Below are 27,599 nucleotides of genomic sequence, written 5' to 3'. Positions count from 1 at the left end.
GCCAATGGGCTGAGAAGCGGCAGATGGAGTTTAATTCAGATAAATGTGAGGTGCTGCATTTTGGGAAAGCAAATCTTAGCAGGACTTATACATTTAATGGTAAGGTCCTAGGGAGTGTTGCTGAACAAAGAGACCTTGGAGTGCAGGTTCAGAGATCCTTGAAAGTGGAGTCGCAGGTAGATAGGATAGTGAAGAAGACGTTTAGTATGCTTTCCTTTATTGGTCAGGAGTATGGAGTACAGGAGTTGGAAGGTCATGTTACGGCTGTACAGGACATTGGTTAGGCCACTGTTGGAATATTGCATGCAATTCTGGTCTCCTTCCTATCGGAAAGATGTTGTGAAACTTGAAAGGGTTCAGAAAAGATTTACAAGGATCTTACCAGGGTTGGAGGATCTGAGCTACAGGGAGAGGCTGAATAGGCTGGGGCTGTTTTCCCTGGAGCTTCGGAGGCTGAGGGGTGACCTTATAGAGGTTTATAAAATTATGAGGGGCATGGATAGGATAAATAGGCAAAGTTTTTTCCCTGGGATGGGGGAGTCTAGAACTAGAGGGCATAGGTTTAGGGTGAGAGGGGAAAAGAGACCTAAGGGGCAACTTTTTCACACAGAGGGTGGTACGTGTATGGAATGAGCTGCCAGAGGATGTGTGAAGGCTGCAACATTTAAGAGGCATTTGGGTGGGTATATGAATAGAAGGGTTGGGAGGGATATGGGCCAGGTGCTGACAGGTGGGACTAGATTGGGTTGGGATATCTGGTCGGCATGCACGGGTTGGACTGAAGGGTCTGTCTCCATGCTGTACATCTCTATTACTCTAAATGGAACAGCTCTTTCTTGACTAAGGAGGTCCGCAGATACTGAAGCTCCTGCAATACAAACTTGTGCCACTTGATGGCATCAGTACTTCTGATTTTAAAAGTCAGTGCCTGTCAGCCCCCTCTAGCGTTTGGGACATTCAGCCTCAAGTCAGTCACATTCACAGATGCTAAAAAGAACAATCCACCCACAGCTAACATTTATAACTTCATTTCCCAATAACAGCCAATGCTAAGAAGTGAAGTCTCCACATTCTGCAAGTGTAGCTCTCTCACGAGAAGACACTAGGCTTAAATCTCATAATTGAGTTAATCTATTTTAGCTGCAGCAGTGCTTTATAACACAGAACAATACAGTACAGCACAGGAACAAGTCCTTCAGCCCATGATGTTCTGCCGGACATAACACCAAATTAAACTAATCCCTTCTGCCTGCCCTTGGTCCATATCCTTCCATTCATAGAGTCATGCAGTACGGAAACAGGCCCTTACTGGCCCAACCACTCCATGCCAAATAATTCCTTGCATGTTCATGCACTTATCTAAAAGTCCCTTAAACACTCCTGCCTGCCTCCAGACTTCTACCACTCTGTAAAGAAAATTTGCCTCTCACATTTACTTTGAATATTCCCTCCCCAACCTGAAATGCATGTCCCCCAGTATTAGGCATTTCGACTTTGGTAAAAAGATTACTGACCATCAATCCTATCCATACATCTCAATTTTATACATTTCTATCAAGTCTCCCCTCAGCATCTGCCCAGAGAAAACAACCTGAGATTTTCTCGCCTCTCCTTATAGCTCATACTTTGGTATTCTTTGCTTAAAGGAGGACAAAGTTGGGAGCATGGTTTAAAAATTAGGGGCTGTCCTTTTAGGATGGAGATGAGGTGAAATTTTGAGGGAACACTCTGCCTCAGGAGACAATGAAGGTGGAGTCATTGAATATCTTTCAAGGTGGAGGGAGATAAATTCTCGTTAGATAAGAGAACCAAAGGTTATTGGGGGGTAGGTGGGAATGTGAAATTCAAAAGACAAATGGATTGGCCACAAATTTCTACTGAACGATGGAGCAGGGTCTAGAGGCTGAAAAGCCTACTCATGCTCTTAATTCATGTTCTATAATGTTCCTCAATACTATCATGGATTGGAAGCCATACATGACTATTACTGGTCATTGTTTCTTATTAGAAATTGCATCTCAAAATGGACCTTTTGAATTTTTCTGACAAACTGCAATATTAAACACAAGATTAAGCTCATTTCCAGAAGCTCACCCTTCATTAGGAACTAGCACAAGTGCCCGTGGATGGTCTAATACAGTGGAATTCAGCAGAGTAAGACGAAGGTCTCCATCAGGGTTTGAAACCTAAGAAAATAAATTTTAAAAAGAAACAAATTATTAATCTTTACTTGGACCCAAATATCATTCTCTGCCAAAGAAGATCTGTAACAATAAGTGCTATTATAACAGATTGATATGAAAAACATAGCACTGAACTAATTTACTGAATTTTTTTTGAATAAAGTCAATTCAGCTACAATAATAAAATTCAACTTCAAACCACTCCGAAATTAGGTAATAACTAGTTCACGCAGAGTCAATGTTCCACGTTTGACATTGATAAATCAAAGCAGAATACACTGGTTTAGTTTTTGTAGAATTTTACGTTAAGGTGAACACTGAGGAACATTCGAGGAGAAAAAGTGAGGTCTGCAGATGCTAGAATATCAGAGCAGAAAATGTGTTGCTGGAAAAGCGCAGCAGGTCAGGCAGCATCCAAGGAATAGGAAATTCGACGTTTCGGGCAGAAGCCCTTCATCAGGAGGAACATTCATCAATATTTCTGTTTCACGTGAAACATACTAAAAGTCCCTCCATACAACACAAGAAACATCTTTACTTTGCAGTAGGATGTGCCATACACACGATTTTCATGTTGCAAACTAGTCATTTTATGGAACAACTAAAAAAAATGTCAAGCTATAATGGACTTACAATAGAAATTTTGGTGCTGTGGAAGTATATCCACTTAGAATTAGGTTTAAAAAAAGACCCACTAAATATATCACACTTGGAACTCTGAGCAGTCTGAGAAAACCAATGTCAATGCAATCTGGTCATTTTGTGAAAGGTTGAGAAATAGTACTTTTGGCTATGGCATTGTTTAGTTTCCTTTCCTGTTTAATAAGGGAACATGATCACGTTTCTAAAGAAAAAACATATTCAAGGCCACATAACAAGACAGCAGAGTCTGCTGTTGAGTCATAAAATCTTTGTGTGGGTCTATTCCACCAGCAGAATAGTAGGGTCTAAAGGCGGAGAAACAACATGTTAGTTGGAGTCTGCACTGCTGACCACTGTTCACAGCTCTTTGTTGAATTGGAGGAATTAAGGGCAGGGCCAGATTTGTACTTTGCTGATAAATTAGGCCCACATGGATGGAATGTGCTATTTGACTAGCCAGGCTGAAGAAACTGTAGTTCACCATAAAATCTCAAACTTCAGATCAGCATAACAATAAAAAAAACCTTTTGTTCCTCTTTTTATGTTTAAGTTATATCTCATTTCAGTTTCTGAACCATGTGGTAGTTCATTCTAAGTTTTCTTCACATACTAGCAATATTCAATAATTTATATCCAATTATGGACTATGGGTAAAGGTGGCTAAGTCAGTTTTTATGGCTTATCTCAAATTACCCAGGCAACAGGTAACAATCAACCTCATTAATCCGAGGTCTAGAATCTTGCATTGGTCAGTAAAAACAGGGATTTCCTTCCCTAATCATCCTTAGTGAACCACATAGGTTTTATAACAAATCAGCTGCCAAACCCTGGTCACCAGTAGGGTAATATTTTTGAATTATAGATTCTTCTTGAATTCAAATTTCACCATCTGCCACGGTGGGACTCGAACCAGTGTCCTCAGAACTTTATTCTCGGTTTACAGGCTAACATTCCAGTGACACTACCACCATGTCACCCCCTCCACACTCGCTCCTCGGACTGATTTAATGCACGGTTTTCACAACTCGCTCAGCAAGCAAATTAAAAAAGGCTAAACTTCAGCTTTCAAGTAAATTGCAGTCAATTTAATGACAAACAATTTCACAAAATTACTTGCTTACGTACAACATTTTGGACGATAAAGACTATATTGATCTTATTTCAAGTGCACCTTAATGGCTTCACAGAAGTCATATTGATAACGTGACCCAGCATGGTGACAAAATGTCTGCATGACAACCCACCAGCTTGGCAAACACTGAACAATCGCAGATCTTAATCCATTATGGAAATGCGAATTAATCTAGCATTAATTATACTATTTGCTGGCGTATTATAAATTATACTGTAAAGTAATTTTACCCAGCCCTTTCATTCATATTATATTGACTCATATCACTTGCAATGGCTTCGTGGATTAATACAATGCCAGGTTGCTATCATTGACACTTTTGGTCCTGTTATTGAGATGTTAAGTTATAGTAAAAAATGAGGTCTGCAGATGCTGGAGATCACAGCTGCAAATGTGTTGCTGGTCAAAGCACAGCAGGTTAGGCAGCATCTCAGGAATAGAGAATTCGACGTTTCGAGCATAAGCCCTTCATCAGGAATCTTATGCTCGAAACGTCGAATTCTCTATTCCTGAGATGCTGCCTAACCTGCTGTGCTTTGACCAGCAACACATTTGCAGATGTTAAGTTATAGGGCAAGAACAGGTTCCATTCAATCACTTTGCCTTATAGGGATGAGCCTTGCTCAGCTTCTAACCAATGCTTGAGTGGGACATTGGCAACAAACATTGAAATTAAATTACATATTACTTGCCTCGAGTTTCTTAGCTCCTGCATCTATCCAGTAAAGAAGTTTGCTGATGGGATCAAAGGCCAATGCTTCCACAGTTTGTAGACCATCTTTAATTATTATATCCTGGCTTGTGTTTCCATTTAAGCACAAACGCTGTTTAGAGAAGAAAAATGTGATTAGGCACCTCAACAATTTGAGAGCTACAATATGACAAAGCATCACTGGATTACCACAAAAAAGCTTTCAATCCCTTTTGCACATCAGTAACAAATCTTAAAAATGCAAATCCTATGTGAAACTATATTATTAATGCAGAGATGAAACTTATGCCTTGGTACCCACAAGTAAGAGAAAGTCTGGATTATTATTTTCATTAGATCCAGAGAGCAGAACTTGAAAGACAAGTTAAACGAGAAGTTGCAATTCAAATTTTCCATCTAACAAAAGAGAAAAAGAAAACTTTGCGGTGCCATACATCTCAAAACAAACTCTAAAATATTCAATTCCATTTCCGGGTGATATTAGGGTTTCAAAATTCAAGGCAATAGTCACGATATCTGTAGTTCAAAACCAGTTTAAGCTTGACGTTAAACTGTGCTTGCTCTATAATTTGAATAGGGATTAGCATTTCAAATATGACCAGCATCAATCTCTTAAAAGGCAAGCAGTGGCTGGAGTTCAGCTAACTGCAGTTCAGATGTGATCAGATTCCATATGCCTAACTAAGGCAACAAAACATTAGCTACCAATGCAGTTAACGTGTCAACAAAATTCTATATGAATTTCTGTTCATCCAATTGTGCTTTTTTCCCTCCCTTTCTTGCTTTCCCCATTCCTCTGGGTGTACCTCTCTACCTCTATAGCACAGGATCCTCCTCCATTCTCAGATCAACACAACTGTATTCCTCAGTGCTGCTACAAAACTGATGACTAGTTATGCATGTGTTGACACAACAATGCAATACTACAGATCTTATGGTCTCAAAGAACAAGGACCTTTCACATCTTGTTATTAGGCATGTAGAGTAGTTCAATAAAGTTTTATAGCAGAAAACTTTACTACCTGTAGCATATGAAGTACTATAAAATGAAAGTTTACGCAGTCAACCTTATTTCACTCATGAGGGAGTTAAAGGTCTTGCCTCTTAACAAAACTATTATTGATGAAAAGTTCTTGACAATATTAAGGAAAGAATTAAAACCAGTTACTGAAAAGCTGGAGTTAACACAATTCAAATAGCGCTGCTCAGAGTCGGGGCTTTGATTGTGATTTTCTCTTTGCGAGAGGTCACGAGAAGGGCAAATAAGTATACAAATTGACCCGAGAGTTTCTTGACTCCTACCTTTCCTCAGCAATTAAGTACTGGACAAGTCCATGAGCAAACCTTCTCAACCGGAGGTCTGTAGATGAGCAATTGACAGCCAGCTAAAGGATTCGACTCCCCACAGGCCGGAAGACTGGACCGCGTGGCAGGTGAAAGAAACAAACCAACAGGGAAATCAGGATGACGTGCCTGGCACGTTAGAGAAGTTGACTGGCCAGCAGCCCCCTGGGGAGTATGACTCGCGCGGATGAGAAGGTTACTGGACAGCAATGTAAGTCTTTATTTGGTGTTTGATCTGTTAAGCTTTCAAGCAGGTAGGGTTGGGGAGTTATTGCCCTTCTCCACACTCATGCACTAAATGCCAGTCAGAGGGATCTTTTAGGCCACAGGAGGAAGCCATTCAGCTGAACAAGTTTGTGCTAGCCCCAAAAAGGAACAATCCTGTTAGTCCCACTGCCCCATTCAAACTTAAATTCCAGGGATCATTTTTTTAAATGCACAATTTCTGTTGGAAATTACTGATTGCTTTCACTTTCACTACCTTGGTTCCAGTAATTATCACTCACTGTGAAAAAATTCTTCCTCACACTTCCCTTGCCCAAAATCTAAATCTGTACCCCCTAATCCTGTACCAAAAACTAATGGGAAAAAAAATCCTTGTCTAATTTATTTAAACCTGCAAAGGACCATTTTTGTAACATTGGAAATTATCTAACATGAACATGCATGATATTTATTAAAGTGTTCAAAATGAATCAATGTATGCAACATTCACAATCCAAATAAATAACTGCCCAAATGTTTCCCCAAACTCCCTCAAAATCTATGCGAGACATCTAACAAGTGATCATTAACAGGATAAAAGATAAAATCTCAGTGTATGATAGCACAGTGGTGCTATTACTGAACTAGTAAGCCAGAGGCCCAGACTAATACTCTGGAGAAATGAGTTCAAATCCTACCAAGTAGCTGGGGGAATTTAAATTCAAATAGTTTCAATAAATTTTTGACATAAAAAGTTAGTCTCTTAATAAACAAAGCAGATACCAGCCCGCCAATGTTAAAAACCCAATTAGTTCACTAATAAAATCATAAGATATGGGAACAGAAGGAGGCCATTTAGCCTCTCAAGCGCACTCACCATTCAATAAGTCATGGCTGATCCAACATTCCTTACATTTATGCTTCCCTCATCTGGTCTGACCACGGGACTACAGATCCACAGTAATGTGGTGAACTCTTAGTACCCTCTGCAAACTACTCCAGATGTACTTTACCACATGCACTGCAGCAATTAAAGCTGCCAACTCACTCTCAAAGACAATGTGGATGAGCAATAAAGTGCTTTGCCAACAGCACTCTCAATCCATGGAAAAAAAAACTAGCTTACAAATAAAAAAGAGAGGGCATCAGCTAGAAAACATTACATGAAAATATTAAAAATCACAATACCAGGTTATAGACCAACAGGTTTATTTGGAAGCACTAGCAATGCTTCCAGATAAACCCGTTGGACTATCACCTGATGTTGTGTGATTTTTAACTTTGTACATCCCAGTCGAATACCAGCATCTCCAAATCATCATTAAAATATAATTCACTTGCTGAATTAAAATAAATTAGCATGTACCACAGACAAAATGCACGACAGCCACTCCCAAGGCTCTTCACCAACACTTTCCAAACTTGAAATCCTTTATAAACAAATGGAACAGATATATGGGAACATCGGAACTTGCAAGCGCCCCTCCAAATCATGGACAATCCCAACTTGGACCCAGCACCATTCATCTGTGGTCACTGGGTTTACACTATCTTCAGGGAGAATTAAGGATGGACAATAAATGCTAGCCTTAATAGAGAAACTTACTTTGCAAAAAGTCCTAAAACTTCACATACTGTTATACTCTCACCACAAGACTAGGTGCTCACCTGGATAACATCCTGTGAAATATCTGCCCAATATATGCAGTTGTTTTCATAATCAAAATCCAAAGATACAGTGCCTCGCAAACCCTGAAGTGGTAGTACCTCATCTGTGCCCTTGGAAAGATCATAGCGATGAATAGAGGTCCTTAGAGCATAAAGTAGGAACTCATTTTCCTCTGCAATCAAAAACAAATGTTCATGCCTTAACTATTTAGATGATGCAAAGAAAGAGAATATAAACTCTCCAATAATAAACAATTATAAAAAGCTTCATTAAGGATATCACCTTTGTAACTTGTATTCATTCCCGCATGCAAACACTTAGCTTCCTGCTGTTTTGGTTTGTCTCCTTTTATGCCTCAGTAAATGGCCTCCCCTTGGACCCCACCTAATTCTCATCTACATGCTGCCCTTCTGCTACATTATTTCGAAATAACAGGCTCTTCAGGTACACTGATAGCAACGCTCAGCTCTCCCTCACCTGATCCTTCCACCTTCCACCCTGCATTAGTTTGACATCTAATGATGCAGGAGCAGAAATTTTATCCAACTAAACATGGACACTAGTTTCAGCCCCGTCAACTGCCCAAGCTATCAACTTTATTTGTCCTGACCACACTGGTGTCATGAGTTTCTGATCACTTATCCATTAAGACTGCCTAATTCCATCTCCGTAAATTGTCCAGTTCAACTATTGTGTCAGCTCATTGACTGCTAAAGTGTTCACCCATATCTTTATTAGCTCTAGCCATCATTGTTTGAATGCTTCCCTGACTGGTCTCCCATCTTCACACTACAAAAAATTGAGGTTAAACAAAATTCTGCTACCAGTTTTCTGAAGTGTGCCAAGTCCCATTCACACATTACTCCTGTGCTTGCTGACCTTCGTGATTGCCAGCTAGCAACACATGGATTTGGAAATTCTCACTCTGATTTTAAAAGCCCATCATGGTCCCAACCCTCCCCTGTCTTGCTAAATTACTCCAGCACTTTGTGCTAGTGATACCCTAGCTTCTTGTGGATACACCTGACTTTAAGCTGGCTCATGGTGGTAACCATCCTTTTTGTTACCTTGACCACAAGCTCTGGAATTCCCCCATAAAACTCTATGGCTCTTGACCTCATTATTTTCCTCTAACGTACCCTCTAAATGCCCACCCTTTGGCCATGGTTTTGCTGTCCTGCCCTAATATCATTTTATGCAGTTGGATTTTAATTATTTTAAATAACGCTCCTGTGAAGTTCCTGGAATATTATACTGCACTGAGAAGTACTACACAAATGTAAGTTGCTGTTGTTTTTACATTGGATGTTGGGGGATTCCTGAAGAAGGGCTATGCCCGAAATGTCGATTCTCCTGCTCTTTGGATGCTGCCTGACCTGCTGCGCTTTTCTAGCAACACATTTTCAGTTGTTTTTACATTGGCCATTTAATTCCATTTAGCTCACTTTTCACTGACAGCACTCTGAGAAGAATAGGTAAGTTTTCCCTTTCAACTACATTTACAAGACTCTGTGGAGATCCAGTTATTTATGATGACAACAGTGAGAGCCCTACCCTCCCCTCATGTAATGACACAAACCTTGCTAACTGTTACCTTCAAACCATAATTTTTTTTTCTCTTAATATTTATGTTGGGGCATTTGCAGACTCCTGAACAACTGGAGAAAGTGTCTTACAAGACAAAACTGACAATAGTTTTTGCTCTTCCATGGAAAGCTGGCCATAAAGGTGAGGTTCCATTGTTGGTCATGCTGCAATTCTACCTCCTACTTCACCACGTGGAAGTGCAGGATTATTACCCATTGTCTACGGGTAACATCTCATGCATCTCACCCTCCAACCTTCAATCAAGAAAAGACAGCATCTGAGGAGCAGGAGAAGGGCATAAAATGGGCTTCATGAAGAAGGGCTTATGCCTGAAACATTGATTCTCCTGCTCCTCGAATGCTGCCTGACCTGCTGTGCTTTTTTTTTCCAGCACTACACTCTCCACTCGGATCTCCAGTATCTGCAGTCCTCACTTTCTCCTTTCAATCAAGAAATTAAAGCATAATCCAAATATTTAAACTGCTCCATAATCACTTTCCTCCTCCCACAAAATCCAACCTTAGCTAGTTGCTTTATCTCCCGGATATAGCAATTACTTTTATCTGGGAAAGTAAAAGTTACATATGAACAAGTGACATTTTGGTGACATAACAAGAGTAAACAGCCACTGAACACATTCCATCCAAAGCTAATTTAACCAACTCTATTATTGCTGCACCAGGTTACTACGTACTATAAAACTTTTAAAAAATCAGGAACAAAAGTGAATGGTTACCTCCCACAGGACAGGGCAGCACTTCACCCTCCAAACGAGCCTCAACATCACCTCCACTACAGGTGTCACCTGAAATCTTTCGGTAACTGGAGAAACAATAAAGATACACATCTTTTCACATTTTGACTAACAATAGACAATAGACAATAGGTGCAGGAGTAGGCCATTCAGCCCTTCGAGCCTGCACCGCCATTCAATATGATCATGGCTGATCATTCCTAATCAGTATCCGCTCAGTAACATTAAACCACAAGGCATTTCCAAAACCCATTAAATCCAAAATAAACTAATCTTGGCTTGAATTATAATAGGAACAAGGCTTTAAAAACTAGTTCATTGGGTGCAAAGCACTTTAGGATGCCCTTAGGTTACAATACGTAACTTGTCAAAGGAAAACTAGGACTGAACATTTACCCTTTTGTTCGCTTGTATGTGGAGCCAATGGGGCAGGACGCAGGGGGTGCATACATATTGCCCGTGAATTCTGGATCAGGGGTGCAGACCTCCGATGAAAAGTCCTCACTCAGCTTGAAACCAAAGTCACTAAAAGGAAATAAGCATTAAAACACATTAATTCACAGGAAATTTAAAAGCATATTTAACAAATTATCATATGGAAATAGTAAGGCAGGCAAGAAAAGCTATAAATATGGGATTGGTTGTAAAATAATCAAAAAGCCATGTAGAAACACTTGGCTTTCAGACTAAAATTATGTATAAATTTGACTAAACACTAACTCTCACATCTTGCACAAAAATTAAATTCCAAATCCCAGATATACTCACCACTACTGATTTCACTTTGCTTTTCCTCAATACTAAACAGGCATTACATCCTACAATTAAATAAAAGCTATCCAAATGGTGTTCTTATATAAATAAATACGTATACAAATGCTTATTTAAAACAAACTACTTTCTTATAGGTCTGCAATAGAATAATTACTTCATAAACAGAGGGGGTTTTACTCAATTTAAAATTAATGGGAAGTAATTTAACTCCTGAGAGACTGCCCTCAATTAGATCGTGAATGATTTGTACCTCAATTCCATTTACTTACCTCCATGGTCTATCCTTCCATATCTTTACACAACAAAATAAAACTAAACTGCTGAAACTCCTATTTGCTGACTATATTCACATTGTTCTTTAAAAAGAGAAAGTGAATTTCAAATGTCTACACTACTTGGCATATGCAGAAAACTAGTTCCAGATTCCATTTTAACACAGAATGTCCAAGTGAATAATTTTATTATTATCTAACTTGTTGTGCTACACTCACCTTTAATTAGTTTAACATCTAGAAAAATTGCTGGAAGTGATCATTAGGAAAATTAAGGCAGGGCACACAAATCTCACTTCAGACAGGCAGAGTCAACATGGGTGTGATAAAGAGAGGTTGTTTTTGAATTGTTTATTAGAGAGTTCTTAGAAGAAATAATAAGCCAATATAGATAAAAAGAAACGTATCAATTTGGTGCACGTGGATTTTGGTATCCTTGTCCAGAATATCAGACTAAGTTAGTATGCTGCAGCATGTCATTAGGAAGGAAAATGGAATGTTGGTGCTTGCTGCAATGGGATTGGAATAGGAGAGTATGATGCTTTGTTGCAGTTTTCCAAAGTATTGGTGAGAACACCTCTAGAGCTTACAGTGTACAGTTTTCGTCTCCTTATTTAAGAGGAGAAAATAGCTACATTAGAAACAGTTCGCGAGAATGTTCATTCACATGATTGCTAGAATTATAGGATTATTTTAGGAGTAAGAGTTGGAGTAGTTGGGCCCATATCAATGTTAGTATGAGAGGTGATCTTGAAACCAGACCTTGAAAGGTCTCGACAGGGTAAATGCTGGGAGATTGTGGGAGACACTAGAACCAGGAAGCACAAGTAAAAAATTGGGAATTTACCATTTACAGTGGATTTTATTTCAGAGTCAATGGATGCTGGGTCACTGAATACTGTTGAGGCAAAGGCAGATAGATTCATAATGAACAAGGAGCCAAGCATATCGGCAGGAAAGTGGAATAGGAGGGCACAAATCAGATCAGCCAGGATCTTATCAAATGACAGAGTTGGTGCAATGGGTCAAATGGCCTACTGCTGCTCCCAATTATATAACGAGTTCAACATTCCCCAGTCATTTCAAGGTCAACAAGTATCTGGTTTCATAAACATTCTTGGCAACACATTATTAATTTTCAGTGCTGACGGTCATCAACTTTTGTCATATTTGTACTAATATGCAATTAGACATTTCAAGAAAAAACAAACTTTGATAAAATCCAAAATGAGCACCTCATTAAATTATCTTCCTGCCTATATTTCCCTATGCCTTATTGACAGAAGCCAACCACACACTAGATTCAGTTCTGCAAAAAATGACTACCTTTGTGTTTCACCTAAAAAACAATTTTTTTTCACATATCCTAAACAGCAAACGTCAGCATACCTCCCCAGTCATGTGGTGGACATTATTGCCAAATCCAACTCTGTCATAGCCTCAATGTCCACATGTACAGAATTCTAGCAGGTCAGTGATAACCCCACAAGAAGAAATCAAACCTAATTTTTGGGCCTGACCATTTGCAACACCCTTGCCATCACCTGCTGAGATCACTCCAACAACATAAACCAGAGATCAAACCTGGAGCTTTCATCTGGCTGGTGCAACTGTCTTCACTACCCTGTGGCCGACCACTTCAACTCCCCCTCCCACTCCCCCAAGTCCTGGGCGTCCTCCACCATCAAATCCAAGCCACCTGACAACTGGGCAAAGAATGCCTCTTCTTCCACCTTGGGACCGTCAACCACACGGCATCAACATTGACTTCCCTCCCCTGACCTCATCCCAAATCCAAACCTCCAACTCGGCACTGCCCTCTTCACCGGTCCATCTTCCTTCCCACCTATCCACTTCCCCTTCCTCACCAACCTATCACTATTACTCCCCTTCTGCATCTACCTATCGCCTTCCCAGCTATCTTCACTCCAGACCCTTTCCCCTATTTCGTTCTCAGCCCCGTTCCTCCTCCACATTCTTGATGAAGGGCTTATGCTTGAAACATGGACTCTCCTGCTCCTCAGATGTTGCCTGACCTGCTGTGCTTTTCCAGTGTTACACGTTTCGACTCTGACCCTCCAGCATCTGCAGCCCTTACTTTCTCCTAGTAACTATCGTCAGGCAAGGATGATCTATTACTACTGAATAATCTAAATTCAAGTAAATGGAATTTCCTGATAGTTATCAGGGATGTTTAAACCACTATTAATAAACCCATATGTATCCTGAAAGAGCATATGATGCATTCTGATACATAACGCACTCAAATAATGTGCTCTGCCAACAGGACTTTTACTATAACATTTAAAATATAAAAGTTAAATTAGTTCTTTTCAGGAAGCAACCTCCATCAATCTAGCAAAAGTCACAATTAGGCAGTCTCCCTTCCTCAGCTAGGAGATTCATTTCATATGCATTATATATCAGAGACTGGCATTAAACTCTACAAGAACAGGCTTAAGGAAAAGTTCATGATTCATTCACAACATAAATGATTAAATCAAGTAAACAAATGCCCAGGTACTCAGAGAATAAGGTAAAATTGTCATGGATGAATTGATAACTGTAAATGACGTTGGTAACCTAGATAAACGGTACGTCAGAGCTGCAGTCTGATGTAGTTACAAAGCTCACGTGGCATGGTGACTCAGTGGTCAGCACTACAGCCTCACAGCACCAGGCACCCAGGTTCAATGTGTGTCTGTCTGTGTGGAGTTTGCACATGCTCCTGTGACCGTGTGGGACCTGCTGAGTGCTCCAGTTTCCTCCCACAAATAAAGATGTGCAGGTTAGGTGAATTGGTCATGCAAAATTGCCTATAGTGTTAGGTGCATTGGTCAGGGGTAAATATAGGGTAGGGGAATGGGTCAGTGTGGATTTGTTGGGCCGAAGTGCCTGTTTCCATACTGAAGGTAAGCTAATCTCATCACTAGTCATGGCTGTCTGTTTTCTAAAAAAAAAGAAAAAACTTGATTTAATTAGTTTACCATTCATAGTCTTCTCTTGTACAGGAGCAGTTGCTGACTGTAATTGGCCTGTCAAAGTCTTCACCATTAAAGCAAGTAGCATGTGGAGTTCTTCGTTTGTAGACAACTTTCCGACCAAGTAAACATTCATTGCCGTGCTCATCAGAGGGAGACCACAGTTTGTAATCAGTCTCAGAACAAGGTACGCCTTAAAAAGGGAGAGGTAAAAGAAAGAACTTATTTTTCATTTTAAAAACTTCAAATGTATTTTACTTCAGTTGATTTGCAATTGTGAACAGCCCTCTAGATACACAATTCTGTGGCGATGAATTGATCACAGGCTTTGTTACTAGATTGCATTGATACATTATCTGTGGAGCATACGGATTCCCAATGGAGAGTAGAAGACAGGCAATTTTAGATAAAGTAGATAAATGTGAACTGGTAGTCAGCCTCCTCCTGTATGGATGCACGACAGCTCCTCACATACAAGCTATTTTGTAAGAATAATAAAAAAACGTAGAAAGAGATTTATTTTGCAGGATTTCATGATCCTTGTTGAGAGCGGAGTGAGTGAATGTGTGAATTAAATTCACAACCTAACAATTCCTCCTGTACAAGGACCTGTCAGCAAATAAACATTAATTAAAAGATTAAAGGGTAGACCGTGTTATGAAGTTGTAAATGTGTACTGTCCTTTTAAGGGAGCTGAAATTTCTGGCTGGCACAAAGTGTTCTGAAAGATTTTAAAATGTAACAGTGGGTGAAACAAACAGCTGGAGCCATGTTGTCATGATACAAAAACAAATTCAAATTCAACCAGTTTAAATTATGCCCCAGATACCAAAATCCAATCAAATCTGCATTTAGTATTTTAAAAACAGCAAACCAATGAAATGATCTGATGTTTCGGCTCATATAATTGGGCTTTTTGAACAGTTGGAGGGAGAACTGCCAAGTAAACAGTAAGTATAGACTGCTGGCAAATAGCTCTCTGAAAGGCTCATATGAAAGACCTGAGAAACAGATTACTGAAGAAAAGACAACAGAGGAAAATCTACAGATAAAGATACAAAAAGAAGTTTTGACAGCTGGCTGGTTTTGAAATGTGAATTTATTTTGTAAATCTTAATCGGGGTTTTTAATCGGACCAGTATTGTAGAGTGGGGAGGTAAAAATAGGTTTAAGAGAAAGGAGTTGAAAATAGTTGTTAAGAAATAAAATTGTTAATTTTTACTTTAAATAGTATCCTCTGGAATAGTTCTTTGCCTCTCAAAATTTAACAGATTACAGTGCGAGGTGAGCTTCTCCGTGTGTCGGGTTTAAATTAGCAGAGGGGTTTACCCTGTGTTGTAGTAATTCTAACACCCTGAAATAGGTTTATCTACGTAAAGATAGGTAGGGAATTGGCCACCTTACTTCTGTTTTTAAGTGCAATCTTCAAGAAAAAAGCAGATCTTTTATTTTTAAATGGATACAGAAGAAATACTTAAATCATTTAAATGCAAAGCAGAAATATAATTTGTTTTGCATGTATTTATCCAAATTTCTTTTAAATGTTGTAACTGTACTTGTATCTACCACCTTCTCTAGAAGTTCATTCCACACATGAAACACTGAGTAAAAAAAGTTATTTGTGCTTTTTAAAAATCCTTTTTCCTCTCACCTCAAAAGTATTGAACTTCCCCATCCTAGGGAAAAGATACCTGCCATTCACTTTATCTATACCGCTCAATTTTATAAACTTATATAAAGGTCATCCCTCAATCTCCTACCTCCAGTAAAAAAAGTCACATTCAATCTAGATATCCTTAAAACTCAAGCCTTCCATTCCTGGCAACAATTTCAATATTTATTCAATGTTCAAGAACTGTTTGACGGGGGAGGTAACAAACGGTACCCTTTTTTGGATTTTCTTCAAATCTTTGTTAGTTTCTTCTGCAATTCCATTCCTGCTGGCCCCATCTCTCTTCGGATTATTGTAAGTGATGTCACAATGAAGCGATGACATTTGTTTTAGCATTTGGTGAACTCTTGGCAATGCTAAAGTTGTTGATTGTTGCTCCTACCCACAGAGTCAATCCCAGCTAATCATGGTAACAGTAACCTTATTCTGTACATATTTTTCACTTCCAATAATTCAGAACAGAGTCACTTAATGCCTGAATACACATGCACAGCACCGATGAACAATCATCATGAGAAAGCAATAAACTCCTTCATTCAAGGACATCAAGATAAATGCAGAATACTCCACTGCCTTAAATATCTATTATATGATTGTGTAATTGTCTCTGAAAGAACAACTAATAAAAATAACAAACATTAGAAACGTTTGATAAATACTTTATGTGGGGTTAGCAAATATTTAAAGCTGTACTCTTCTCCCCAAACTGTTGAGAAAACAGGAGGAGAGAGTGAAATTTCATTAAAAAGTAGTGAAAGATAAACACAAACTTACCCAATGCCAATGTTGTATTGATCTGTAGTATTAGCCAGCTGTGGGACTGCTGGGCATATGAGCCAAAGATTGTGAAGACAGTGCTTTTCTCTCCAGGCTCAGTGAGTAATCCATATATAACAACAGTCTTTTGAGTGAAGTTAAAAATCTTCCACGTCTCTCCCTCATTGGTGCTGTACCTTTTCGTTGAAAGAGATTGCATAAGTAAAACAATGTTGTATCTGGTTGTTTACAAACAGCTAAATCATCTTCACATCTCTACTATACATTAATTCCATACTATATTGGAAAATACAAAATGCTTAAAAAAAACCAATATAATCCAAAATTTCAATTAAACGCTACAATAAAAGAAGGGGAAGAATAAAAGAAAATTATAAAAGTAATCAAAAGTAAAGATTTTCAAAGAGATAATATTAGTCATTTTCTTAAAAGTTGGAAAAAATACACTTTCTTTGGTTTACTCACTTCAGCTGGGTGGTAGGGGAACCCTGAGGGATTGCCAATAGGATTCCTCCATGGTCAGCCCAAGAATAATAGTGGGGACCTTCAAGGGCCTGAAGAAACAACAAAAGGCAGAATATAATCAAATAATCTTCACAATGTCATTCTCCCCCCAATTTCACCTGGACACTCTTTTCCGATCATTCTCCAAATGGGTTTGAGTGGCACTCCTTATACAGGCAACTGGTTGGACAATCCAAACATTCACTGCTTTATAATCATTCACTTCGAAAATGAATCAGGTGGACAAACGAACTGTTCCAGTCTAACTTTCCCACAGGAATAAAGGAAAAATATCTGTTATTCAGGGAAAAACTTCTAAAAGGTCAACAGAAAGCCACACAAAGAGCTATAAAGAAAAGATAGAACATAGAAAAAAAAAGCACAGAATATAAAGGCACATAGCAAAAGTTTCTACAAACATAAAATGAAAAAGGGTGACTTACGTAAACATTGGTCCTTCAGAGGATGAGAAGGTCATTTAGTGATGGGATATGATGAAATGAGCGAGGCACTGAACAGGTATTTTGTATCGATCTTCACGAGAGGACGCTAATAACATGTCAATAATTGACAAAGAGACAAAGGTAGGTAAGGGCCTAGAAACAATAATTATTATGGAAGAGGTAGTGTTGGACAAGCTAATGAAGCTAAGGATAACAAGTCTCCTGGCCCTGATGGAATGCATCTCAGGGTACTAAAAGAGATAGTGGGAGAAATAGCAAGTGTACTGGTGGTAGCTTTTCAAAATTTGCTGAACTCTGGGGTAGTCCCAGCAGTTTGGAAAATAGCAAATGTGACACCACTGTTAAAAATGGCAGTAGACAGAAGATGAGAATTACAGACCAGTTAGCTTAACCTTTGTACTACGGAAGATGCCGGAGTCTATTGTCAAGGAAGAAATAGCAAGGCATCTCGATAGAAATTGTCCCATTGGGCAGACGCAGCATGGGTTCATGAAGGGTTTAACAAATGTTTTGAAATTCTATGAAGACATTACGATCAAGGTGGACAATGGGGACCCAGTACTTAGATTTCCAAAAGGCCTCCAACAAGGTGCCACACAACAGGCTGCTGTGTTACATGTAAAGTATAAGCATAGATTGAGGATTGATGACTAACAGGAAACAAAGAGTGGGGATAAATGAGTGCTATTCTGGCTGTCAATCAGTGACTAGTGGCATGTCTCAGGGATCAATGTTGGGACCACAATTATTCAGAAGATTTGGAGGAGGGGACCATGTGTAGCGTGTCAAAGTTTGCCGATGACCCTAAGATGAGTGTGCAGGCAAAATGTGCAGAGGACTGTGAAACTTTGCAGAGGAACACAGATACATTGAGTGAGTGGGCGAAGGTCTGGTAGATGGAATACAATGTTAATAAATGTGAAGTCATCCACTTTGGTAGAAGTAACAGTAAAAAGGATTATTACTTGAATGGTAAAACGTTGCAGCATGCTGCTATGCAGAGGGATCTGAGTGTTCTTGTTCATGAATCACAGAGGGTTGATCTGCATGTACAAGTAATTAGGAAGGCAAATGGAATTTTGTCCTTCCTTGCTAAAGGGGTTGAGTTTAAAAGCAGGGAGGCTATATTGTAGCTAAACAGGGTGCTGGCGAGGCCATACCTCGCATTGTGTGTGCAGTTTTGGTCTCCTTACTTAACAAACGATGTACTAGCACTGGAGGGAGTGCAGAGGAGATTCACTAAGTTGATTCTGGAGTTGAGGGCATTGGCTTATGAGGAGAGACTGAGTAGACTGGGATTAAATTCATTCGAATTCAGAAGAATGAGAGGGGTTGGGGGGTGGGTAGGAGATCTTACAGAAACATAGAGAGGATGTTTCCACTGGCAGGTGAAACTAGGAGAAGAGGGCAGAACCTCAAGATTAGACGGAGCAGAGTTAGGACTGCATTGAAAAGGAACATCTTAACCCAGAAGATTGTAAATCCATGGAATTCCTTGACGCTACTTCAGTAAACATTTTTAAAGTTACGATTGATTTTCTTTTGAACAATAAAGGAATTAAGGGATACGATGAGAGGGTGGGTAAGTGGTGCTGAGTCCACAAAAAGATAAGCCATGATCTTACTGAGTGACAGAGCAGGCTCAAAGAGCCAGATGGCCTACTCCTGCTCCTAGTTCCTACACTCTTGTGTAAGACTCACACCTTGTTCTAGCACATTAATGTTTACTGTAATAGGTTTATGGAAGCTCATGTATTTTCAGACTCTCTCTCAAACATTTGACATAGCAGAGAATTCCAGGACCACGGTTCGCTGTACATGATAAAAGGTAAAAGGAACAACCCATTGATTTCAATCAGCATTACTTGTTTGGACAGGTGGGAAAATAAGTAACCTGTAAACTTTGCAACAATACTCTAACTGATAATTAGCATTTTAGTATCATCTTTCTCATGTCTGGGTTTGGAACAGGAAAAGAAAATCACCAGGTAAAGGGAAAATATCAGACATGATTGTTGCTTGAAATTACCAAAGCAAAAGAAAAGGGAAAAACTTTTATTTCTATAGCTTCCTCAAGCCTTCAGGATGTTTCAAGGTAGGTACAACTAATCAAGTCTTTTTCAAGTACAGTGAAAGTCCATCATATTCCTAAACATAAGACTGCTTAGCAATAAAATTAATTTTTAACTAGCAAAATGAAGATTTAAACAAACATTTATCTATTTTGGGAACTATGAGACCCCTGCGCTGTAAGAAAATATTTTGAATACCAAGTATTATAATATTGGACATCCAGTGTAGCCATTCTTGCAATGTGGAAAATGCAAAAGCCATTCTTCATACAGCCATCCCCCAAAAAGAACAATTTATTTTCCTTATTCATAATACAAATCATTGTAAGGCCAACATTTATCTCACATTCTTAAATGCCCTTGAAATGAGATCATGATCAGATACCACTTTTTCCTGTGGTATTCGTTGAGGCTAAATATTAGCCAGGAGGACTTTGCTCCTCTTCTTTGAATATGTCATAAACACATGTGCCTTTCAGAACAAAATAATTTGGCATTCAGAACCAACTTCAGATATTGTCTAGATTGGTTGCTTATTGTTGTTTCATAATAGAGTGAAATGCTTAGTAATCCATACACCAGTTTCCACGGTTGTTCCCACAGGCAGCCAGAGGTTAGAATCAGTAATAGGTGACTCCCCCAACGTATAGATAAATAATAATAATAATACCTATATTACCTCAATCTTTAATTGCAACAATGCAAAAAAAACTGACTAACACACTGCCACATTTTCCACGTTCTTTGCCATGTTGCCCTTCTTGGTGGATCCAATTGTCCAAATACAATACTCTGCACAGCCTCTCATTCTGGAACCTTAAATTTTAGGATCTCATTTGCCCTTTCTACCAGCATCACACACGATTTAAAGGTATTTTCCATTGAAATGGCAAGATAATCATTTATCCTCCATGTCTCCTCTGGATAATCCCCTCTTCCTTCGTACTTTTCACCTTTTCATGTTCAGTGCATGCCTTTCCATTTTCCTCATCATGAAAGCTGCAATACTTGACCCAAATTCCTTACTCAGACTCTTCAGCAACTGTTTTATTTCAACCTTACTATTTATGATCTTCTCAATATCAGCTAGGATCAAATGGTAGTGCAGACTGGATGGGCTGAATAGCCTAATTCTAATCCTATATGTTGCCTTATGGAATTAGCATGAAATTCAGCATTTAACTGCAACGCTTTCTCCAATATGCATCAAATAAAACAAAATTAAACCACACTTGTTATAATGTATTAATTGCCCATTCTAAAAGCAACACTTATGCAATTTTTTTGAATGATATAATTTGAAAGTGTTTTCTTTTCATTGCAGTTAGCTTTACATAATAAAACTAGTTTTACAAAAGCACATTACCTCACGCCATCGAGCTCCAGCACTACTCGAAACATAAACGTTTGGTTTGTTTGCCAAGTTCTTGCCAATGGAACCTGTGGGAGAGAGAAATTAGGGAAGCACAAATGAAATCACTGCTGCATCCTTTGATGAACAACAACAGCACGGTCCAAGACAAAATACTTGGTTATCAATGGTTGCAATTCGTGTATTGTAATGTGCACTTTGCTCCAAGCTGACCAAACATCAGGATCAGTACACGAATCAAACAATTAATCTTGGAACAGCACATCTTTAAATTTGGTAAAAACAAGGACTGCAGATGCTGGAAACCAGAGTCTAGATTACAGTGGTGCTGGAAAAGCACAGCAGGTCAGGCAGCATCCGAGGAGCAGGAAAATCAATGTTTTGGGCAAAAGCCCTTCATCAGGAATAGAGGCAGGGTGCCTGCAGTGCCTCTATTCCTGATGAAGGGCTTTTGCCCAAAACATCGAATTTCCTGCTCCTTGGATGATGCCTGACCTGCTGTGCTATTCCAACACCATTCTAATCTAGACCACACATCTTTAAATTTGCTGAATGTTGCCAAGGTTAGATTTGTAATAAGATATCATAATAAGTTTTTAATTACCTCATCTAAACAGAAGTACAGCTTGAACATGAAAACAGCAGGTGGGAGAGAATGGACTTGGTTCCCCAATTACTAAAAAATGATAAATTGCTTTGCTGTAGAATTCAAAGCATTTTGTAATTAGGTTGCTGATTCAATATTGATAGCAGAATATTAATTATCTTCTTCTTTGTCTTCCCATGAAACCAAGGAACACAGTGGTAGTAGGGGACAGTGTAGCAAGGAGGATTGGCACTACTCTCAACAAAGCACAAGTTCAGATTGTTACCACACCTGCTCAGTGCCACAATTTGGGACATTTGTTCAGGGCTAGGGATTAACTTGGAGTGGGAACGGTGGGTTGAGTCATCGTGGACCATGTAGATGCCAAAGATATAGGCAGGACAAAAGGAAGATCTGCAGAGCCATTAAGAAGAGCTAAGCAAAAGCGAGGACTGCCAACGCTGGAGGAATTTAGAGTTGAAGACTGTGGTTTTAGAAAAGCACAGCCAGTCAGGCAACAACCGAGGAGCAGGAGACTCAACATTTAAAGCATATGCCCTTCATCAGGAATGAAGGCTGCGCCCAAGGATGCTGAGAGGTAAATGGGAGGGTTGGTGGGGGGAAATACAATGGGTAGATGAAGTTGGGATTGAAGGTGAAGGTGGAGAGGGTGGAGCAGATAGGTGGGAAGGAAGATGAACAGGTAGGACAGTTCAAGAGAGTGGTGCTTGGATCTGGGATAAGGTGGCTGGAGAAGAAATGAGGAAATTGGTGAAATCAACATTGATCCTGTGTGGTTGGAGGGTCCCAAGGCGGAAATGAGGCCTTCTTTCTCCAGGTGTTGGGTGGCTAGAGTTTGGAAGTGGAGAAGGCCCAGGGCTTGCATGTCCTCGGCAAAGTGGGAGGGGGAGTTAAAGTGTTTGGCCACAAGGAGTGGGGTTGTTTAGTGCATGTTTCCCAGAGGTTTTCTCTTAAACGTTCCACGTGGAAAATCATGGAGGATGATGGGTTGTATCTAGAGGTTGGTGGGGTGAAAGGCGAGGATCAGGGGGTTCTGACATTGTTGCAATTGGAGGGGTGGGGTTCAAAGGCAGAGGTGCGGGAAGTGGAGGAGATACGCTGGAGGGCATTATCAATGACGGGGAAATTACGGTATTTGAAGGAGGAGGGCATCTGGGACGTTCAATGGTGGAATTGGTCCTCCTGGGAGCAGATGTGGCAGAGGTGGGGGAATTAGGAATAAGGGATAGTGTTCTTACAGGAGGAAGGGTGGGAGGAGATGTAGTCCAAGTAGCTGTGGGAATCGGTGGGCTTGAAGTAGACGTCGGTGTTGAGTCGGTTGCCGGAAATGGAGATAGAGAAATGGGAGGGGAGGGAGGCGTTTGAGATGGTTCAGGTGAACTTGTTATCAGGGTGGAAGGTGTTTGTGAAGTTGATGAACCATTCGACCTCCTTGTGGAAGAGCACGTGGTGGCACTGATACAGTCACCAATGTAGCAGAGGAAAAGATGGGACCAATGTAGCTGCGGGCGATGGACTGTTCCACGTACCCAACAAAGAGGCAGGCATAGCTGAGGCCTATGCAGGTGTCCATGGCTACCTCTTTGGTCTGGAGGGGGTGGGAGGATACAAAGGAGAAATTATCGATGGGGAGGACCAGGTCAGCCAATTGTGTGTCAGTGGAAGGGTAGTGGGACAGGAAGAAACGGAGGACTTGGAGGCCTTCATCATGGTGGATGGATGTGTATAGGGTCTAGATGTCCATGCTGAAGATGAGGCATTGTGGGCTAGGGAAATGAAAGTCATGGAAGAGGTGGAGGGTCCCGAATGTAGGCGGGAAGATCCTGGACCAAGGGGAACAGACGGTGCAGAGGTAGGTTCAGTGGGGCAGGAGCAGACTGCTGTTCCATAGAGACCATTCCCTCATTGACTCCCTTGTTAGGTCCACGTCCCCCACCAATCCACCCACCACTCCCAGCATCTTCCCTTGCCACCACAGGAAGTGCAAAATCTGCATCCACACCTCTCCCCACTCACCTCCGACCAAGGCCCCAAAGGATCCTTCCACATCCGACAGAGATCATTCACAGTGTTTGTTACTCTCAACATGGTCTCCTCTACATTGAGGAGACAGGACACTAACTTGCGGAACGTTCAAGAAAACATCTCTGGGACACACGCATTAAACAACCTCACCGCCACGTGGCTGAACACTTTAACTCCCCCTCCCACTCCATCAAAGACATGCAAGTCCTGGGCCTCCTCCAGGGCCAAACTCTAGCCACTCAAGGCCTGGAGGAAGAAAGCCTCATCTTCCACCTTGGGATCTTCCAACCACATGAGATCAATGTGGATTTCACAAGTTTCCTCATTTCCCCTCCCCCCACCTTATCCCAAAGCTAACCTTCCAAGTCAGCATTGCCCTTTTGAACTGTCCCACCTGTCCATCTTCCTATCTGCTCATCCTCCTCTCCAACCTATCATCTTCACCCCCACCTTCATCTACCTACCGCACTCCTAGCTACCTTACCCCCCTAGCCCCACATCCCCCTTCCATTTACCTCTCAGCCCCCTTGGGCCATCCTTTCATTCCTGATGAAGAGCTTATGCTTAAAAAGAAGATTAAGTGCCAAGTTAAGCAGAAACTCAAAATCGCTGCATGCACATGGTATATATAGGGCAAATCAGATGAGAGGGGGAAATGCATTGCAAAAACATAATGTCTGAGAGAAATGGGTTCTGGTTCATGAAACATTGACACTGACATTGTGGAAGAGCAGTCTGTACTGATTGGATGGTCTTTATGGCTAGGCCAGTGTTCCTGCCAACCAAATAACCAAGGGAGCAGAGAATTTTAAAGTAAATAGCAGGCCAAGGGATCAAATTTGTGAAGATGTGGTGCATCAAAAGAGTCAAAATCAAAGAGAAAGGTATTAACACAGGAAATGATACACAGACTGTAACAGGAAGGACAGAAGTGAAAATCCATGAGTAAGCCAACTGACACATATAACAAAAGGCTAAAGCTAACAGCTCTGAATGCATATAGCATTCAAATCAAAATAAAGACAGGAAGTGCACATAGAAATAAGGGTGATCTGATATAAAACAGGAAATGCTGAAGAAACTCAGCAGGTTTGGAAGTATCTGAGCAGAGAGAAACCGTGCACATTTCATGTCCAGTCTGACTTTTTCGGAAACGATAGCCATTACAGAGACACGTCTTTGGCCTGAATCTTTGAAGGGTACAGGAAATTTAGGAAAGACACAATGCTAGGAAAAGGTGCACCATTGGTTGTGTTGCTAATAATGCTATAATAGGGAGGGATGAACCAAATTCAGGAAGCCAGGCTGTGGAAACAACTTTGGTAAAAGATTAGAAATGACAAGTACATGGAGGTCAGTTAGCTCAGTTGGCTGGATGGCCAGTTCATATGCAGAGTAATGCCAACAGCATAGGTACAATTCCTGCTCAGGCTAAGGTGACTATGAAGGATTCTCCTTCTCAAACTCTCCCTTCATGTGAGGCACGGTGATCCTCAGGTTAAACTCACCAACATAGAGTCATAGAGATGTACAGCATGGAAACAGATCCTTCGGTCCAACCTGTCCATGCTGACCAGATATCCCAACCCAATCTAGTCCCACCTACCAGCACCCGGTCCATATCCCTCCAAACCCTTCCTATTCATATACCCATCCAAATATCTTTTAAATGTTGCAATTGTATCAGCCTCCACCACTTCCTCTGGCAGCTCATTCCATACACGTACCACCCTCTGTGTGAAAAAGTTGCCCCTTAGGTCTCTTTTATATCCTTCTCTTCTCACCCTAAACCTATGCCCTCTAGTTTGGGATTCCCCGACCCCACAGAAAAGACTTTGCCTATTTACCCTATCCATGCCCCTCATAATTTTGTAAATCTCAGCCTCTGACGGTCCAGGGTAAACAGCCCCAGCCTGTTCAGCCTCTCCCCATAGCTCAGATCCTCCAACCCTGGCAACATCTTTGTAAATCTTTTCTGAACTCTTTCAAGTTTCATAAACATCTTTCCGATAGGAAGGACACCAGAAATGCACGCAATATTCCAACAGTGGCCTAACCAATGTCCTATACAGCCGCAACGTCACCTCCCAACTCAATACTCTGACCCAAAAAGGAAAGCATATCAAACGCCTTCTTCACTATTCTATCTACCATCGACTCCACTTTCAAGGAGCTATGAACCTGCACGCCAAGGTCTCTTTGTTCAGCACACTTCCTAGGACCTTACCATTCAGTGTATAAGTCCTGCTAAGATTTGCTTTCCCAAAATGCAGCACCTCACATTCATCGGAATTAAACTCCATCTGCCACTTCTCAGCCCATTGGCCCATCTGGTCCAGATCCTATTATAATCTGAGGTAACCTTCGTTGTCCACTACACCTCCAATTTTGGTGTCATCTGCAAACTTACTAACTGTACCTCTTATGCTCGCATCCAAATCATTTATGTAAGTGACAAAAAGTAGAGGGCCCAGCACCGATCCTTGTGGCACTCCACTGGTCACAGGCCTCCAGTCTGAAAAATAACCCTCCACCACCACCCTCTGTCTTCTACCTTTGAGCCAGTGCTGTATCCAAGTGGCTAGTTCTCTCTGTATTCCATGAGATTGATCTCTCTCTCTAATGAAAGAGCAGCCCTATGTTCTGGTAGGACTTTGGCAAATTTACCTTTTACACACCTGACATTATATTAGCACTGAAGCTCATATCAATTACTCATTTGCATGGCAGGCAGGACATGGTTTTGGATTGACAACAGCATCCTGTTGGTGTAGAAAACCACTTCTTCTGGGCTTACTGCATTGTAGAATCACAGGACAACTAGTTTCACCTGTTGTTCAAACTTAAGAAATCTCCTCATTCTAGGGTAATTGGAGATAGAGCAGGGCCGAAAGTGATAGATATAAGCTCTTTCATGAATTTTCATGATATACAGCGGGTAACGGTTTGATCATAGCATGTCATCATCCAGTATAATTTTGATGTGCCCCCATGTCAAGTTTACATGATGAGTAGATTTGGATCTGCATTTAGACACCCTTTATTAAATAACTTGGATTACACCAAGGGTTATTCTGGCAACCAATTCCAATTAAAGATCATCATTGAATCATAGAGCCCCAGGCCATCTGACCACCAAGTTTGCAGTGACCCTGCGAACAGCATCTCACCCAGACCGACTCCTCCATCCTATCCCCATAATCCTGCATTTCCCATGGGTAATCCACCGAGCCCACACCTCCCTGGACACTATGAGCAGTTTAGCATGGCCAATTCACCCAATTTAGTACAGCCAAACCATCAGTCAGACTCAGGGTCATATTTTATTTCTGCTAAAGGTAGTAAGATAGAGTCAACTGTTCTTGCTGCACCTCCAAGCTTGTAATGCCCTAACCAATCAGCACCCTGTTTAAAATGTTGACCCTTTCTCAAGTCTAAAGCCTGGTTCTAATGAATGCAAAATAAAAACCTTAAGCTTCTTGTCTCCTTAAAGCAATGTTTAAGTTATATACTATCAAACACAAAATGTGATCTCATAATAATGGTGTCACTTCATATCAGCAATCAGATGATTAAATTTTATCAGTTCGAGGGCAGAAAGGAAAGAACATCAGAGACTTTTACTTTATGTAGAAAAGGGCAATTATAAGGATATGAAAACAGAACTAGTTAAAGTGAGACGGCAAATTAAGTTAAAGAATAGGCTAATAGAAATAGAATGGCAGAGATTTAAGGGGATATTGCAGAATATACAAAATGGATACATTCCAACAAGTGAGAAAAATATCAAGAGGTTGACCTACTATCAGTGGTCAAAAAGAAATGTTAAAGTATGTTTTAGACTTTTAAAAA

The 27,599-nt window shown here is 40.5% G+C and overlaps 1 protein-coding gene across 2 annotated transcripts in view; it reads right to left on the bottom strand.

Annotated features, from left to right (window-relative positions):
- sorl1 (sortilin-related receptor, L(DLR class) A repeats containing) overlaps window positions 1–27,599 on the bottom strand; it is a 192,292-nt gene that overhangs the window by 64,162 nt on the left and 100,531 nt on the right. For both annotated transcript variants that reach the window (XM_060847062.1, XM_060847063.1), the window contains exons 11-19: window positions 21,110–21,183; window positions 17,169–17,257; window positions 16,701–16,879; window positions 14,261–14,447; window positions 10,624–10,752; window positions 10,210–10,295; window positions 7,886–8,058; window positions 4,650–4,781; window positions 2,095–2,186 (exon numbers count right to left, since the gene is read on the bottom strand). In XM_060847062.1, the coding sequence (XP_060703045.1) occupies window positions 2,095–2,186; window positions 4,650–4,781; window positions 7,886–8,058; window positions 10,210–10,295; window positions 10,624–10,752; window positions 14,261–14,447; window positions 16,701–16,879; window positions 17,169–17,257; window positions 21,110–21,183 (1,141 nt within the window). The remainder of the gene's footprint in view (window positions 1–2,094; window positions 2,187–4,649; window positions 4,782–7,885; window positions 8,059–10,209; window positions 10,296–10,623; window positions 10,753–14,260; window positions 14,448–16,700; window positions 16,880–17,168; window positions 17,258–21,109; window positions 21,184–27,599) is intronic.

This window comes from Hemiscyllium ocellatum, chromosome 29 (genome assembly GCF_020745735.1).
Source record: "Hemiscyllium ocellatum isolate sHemOce1 chromosome 29, sHemOce1.pat.X.cur, whole genome shotgun sequence".
NCBI classification, from domain to species: Eukaryota; Metazoa; Chordata; class Chondrichthyes; order Orectolobiformes; family Hemiscylliidae; genus Hemiscyllium; species Hemiscyllium ocellatum.
This window is presented reverse-complemented; position numbering and strand designations above follow the sequence as displayed.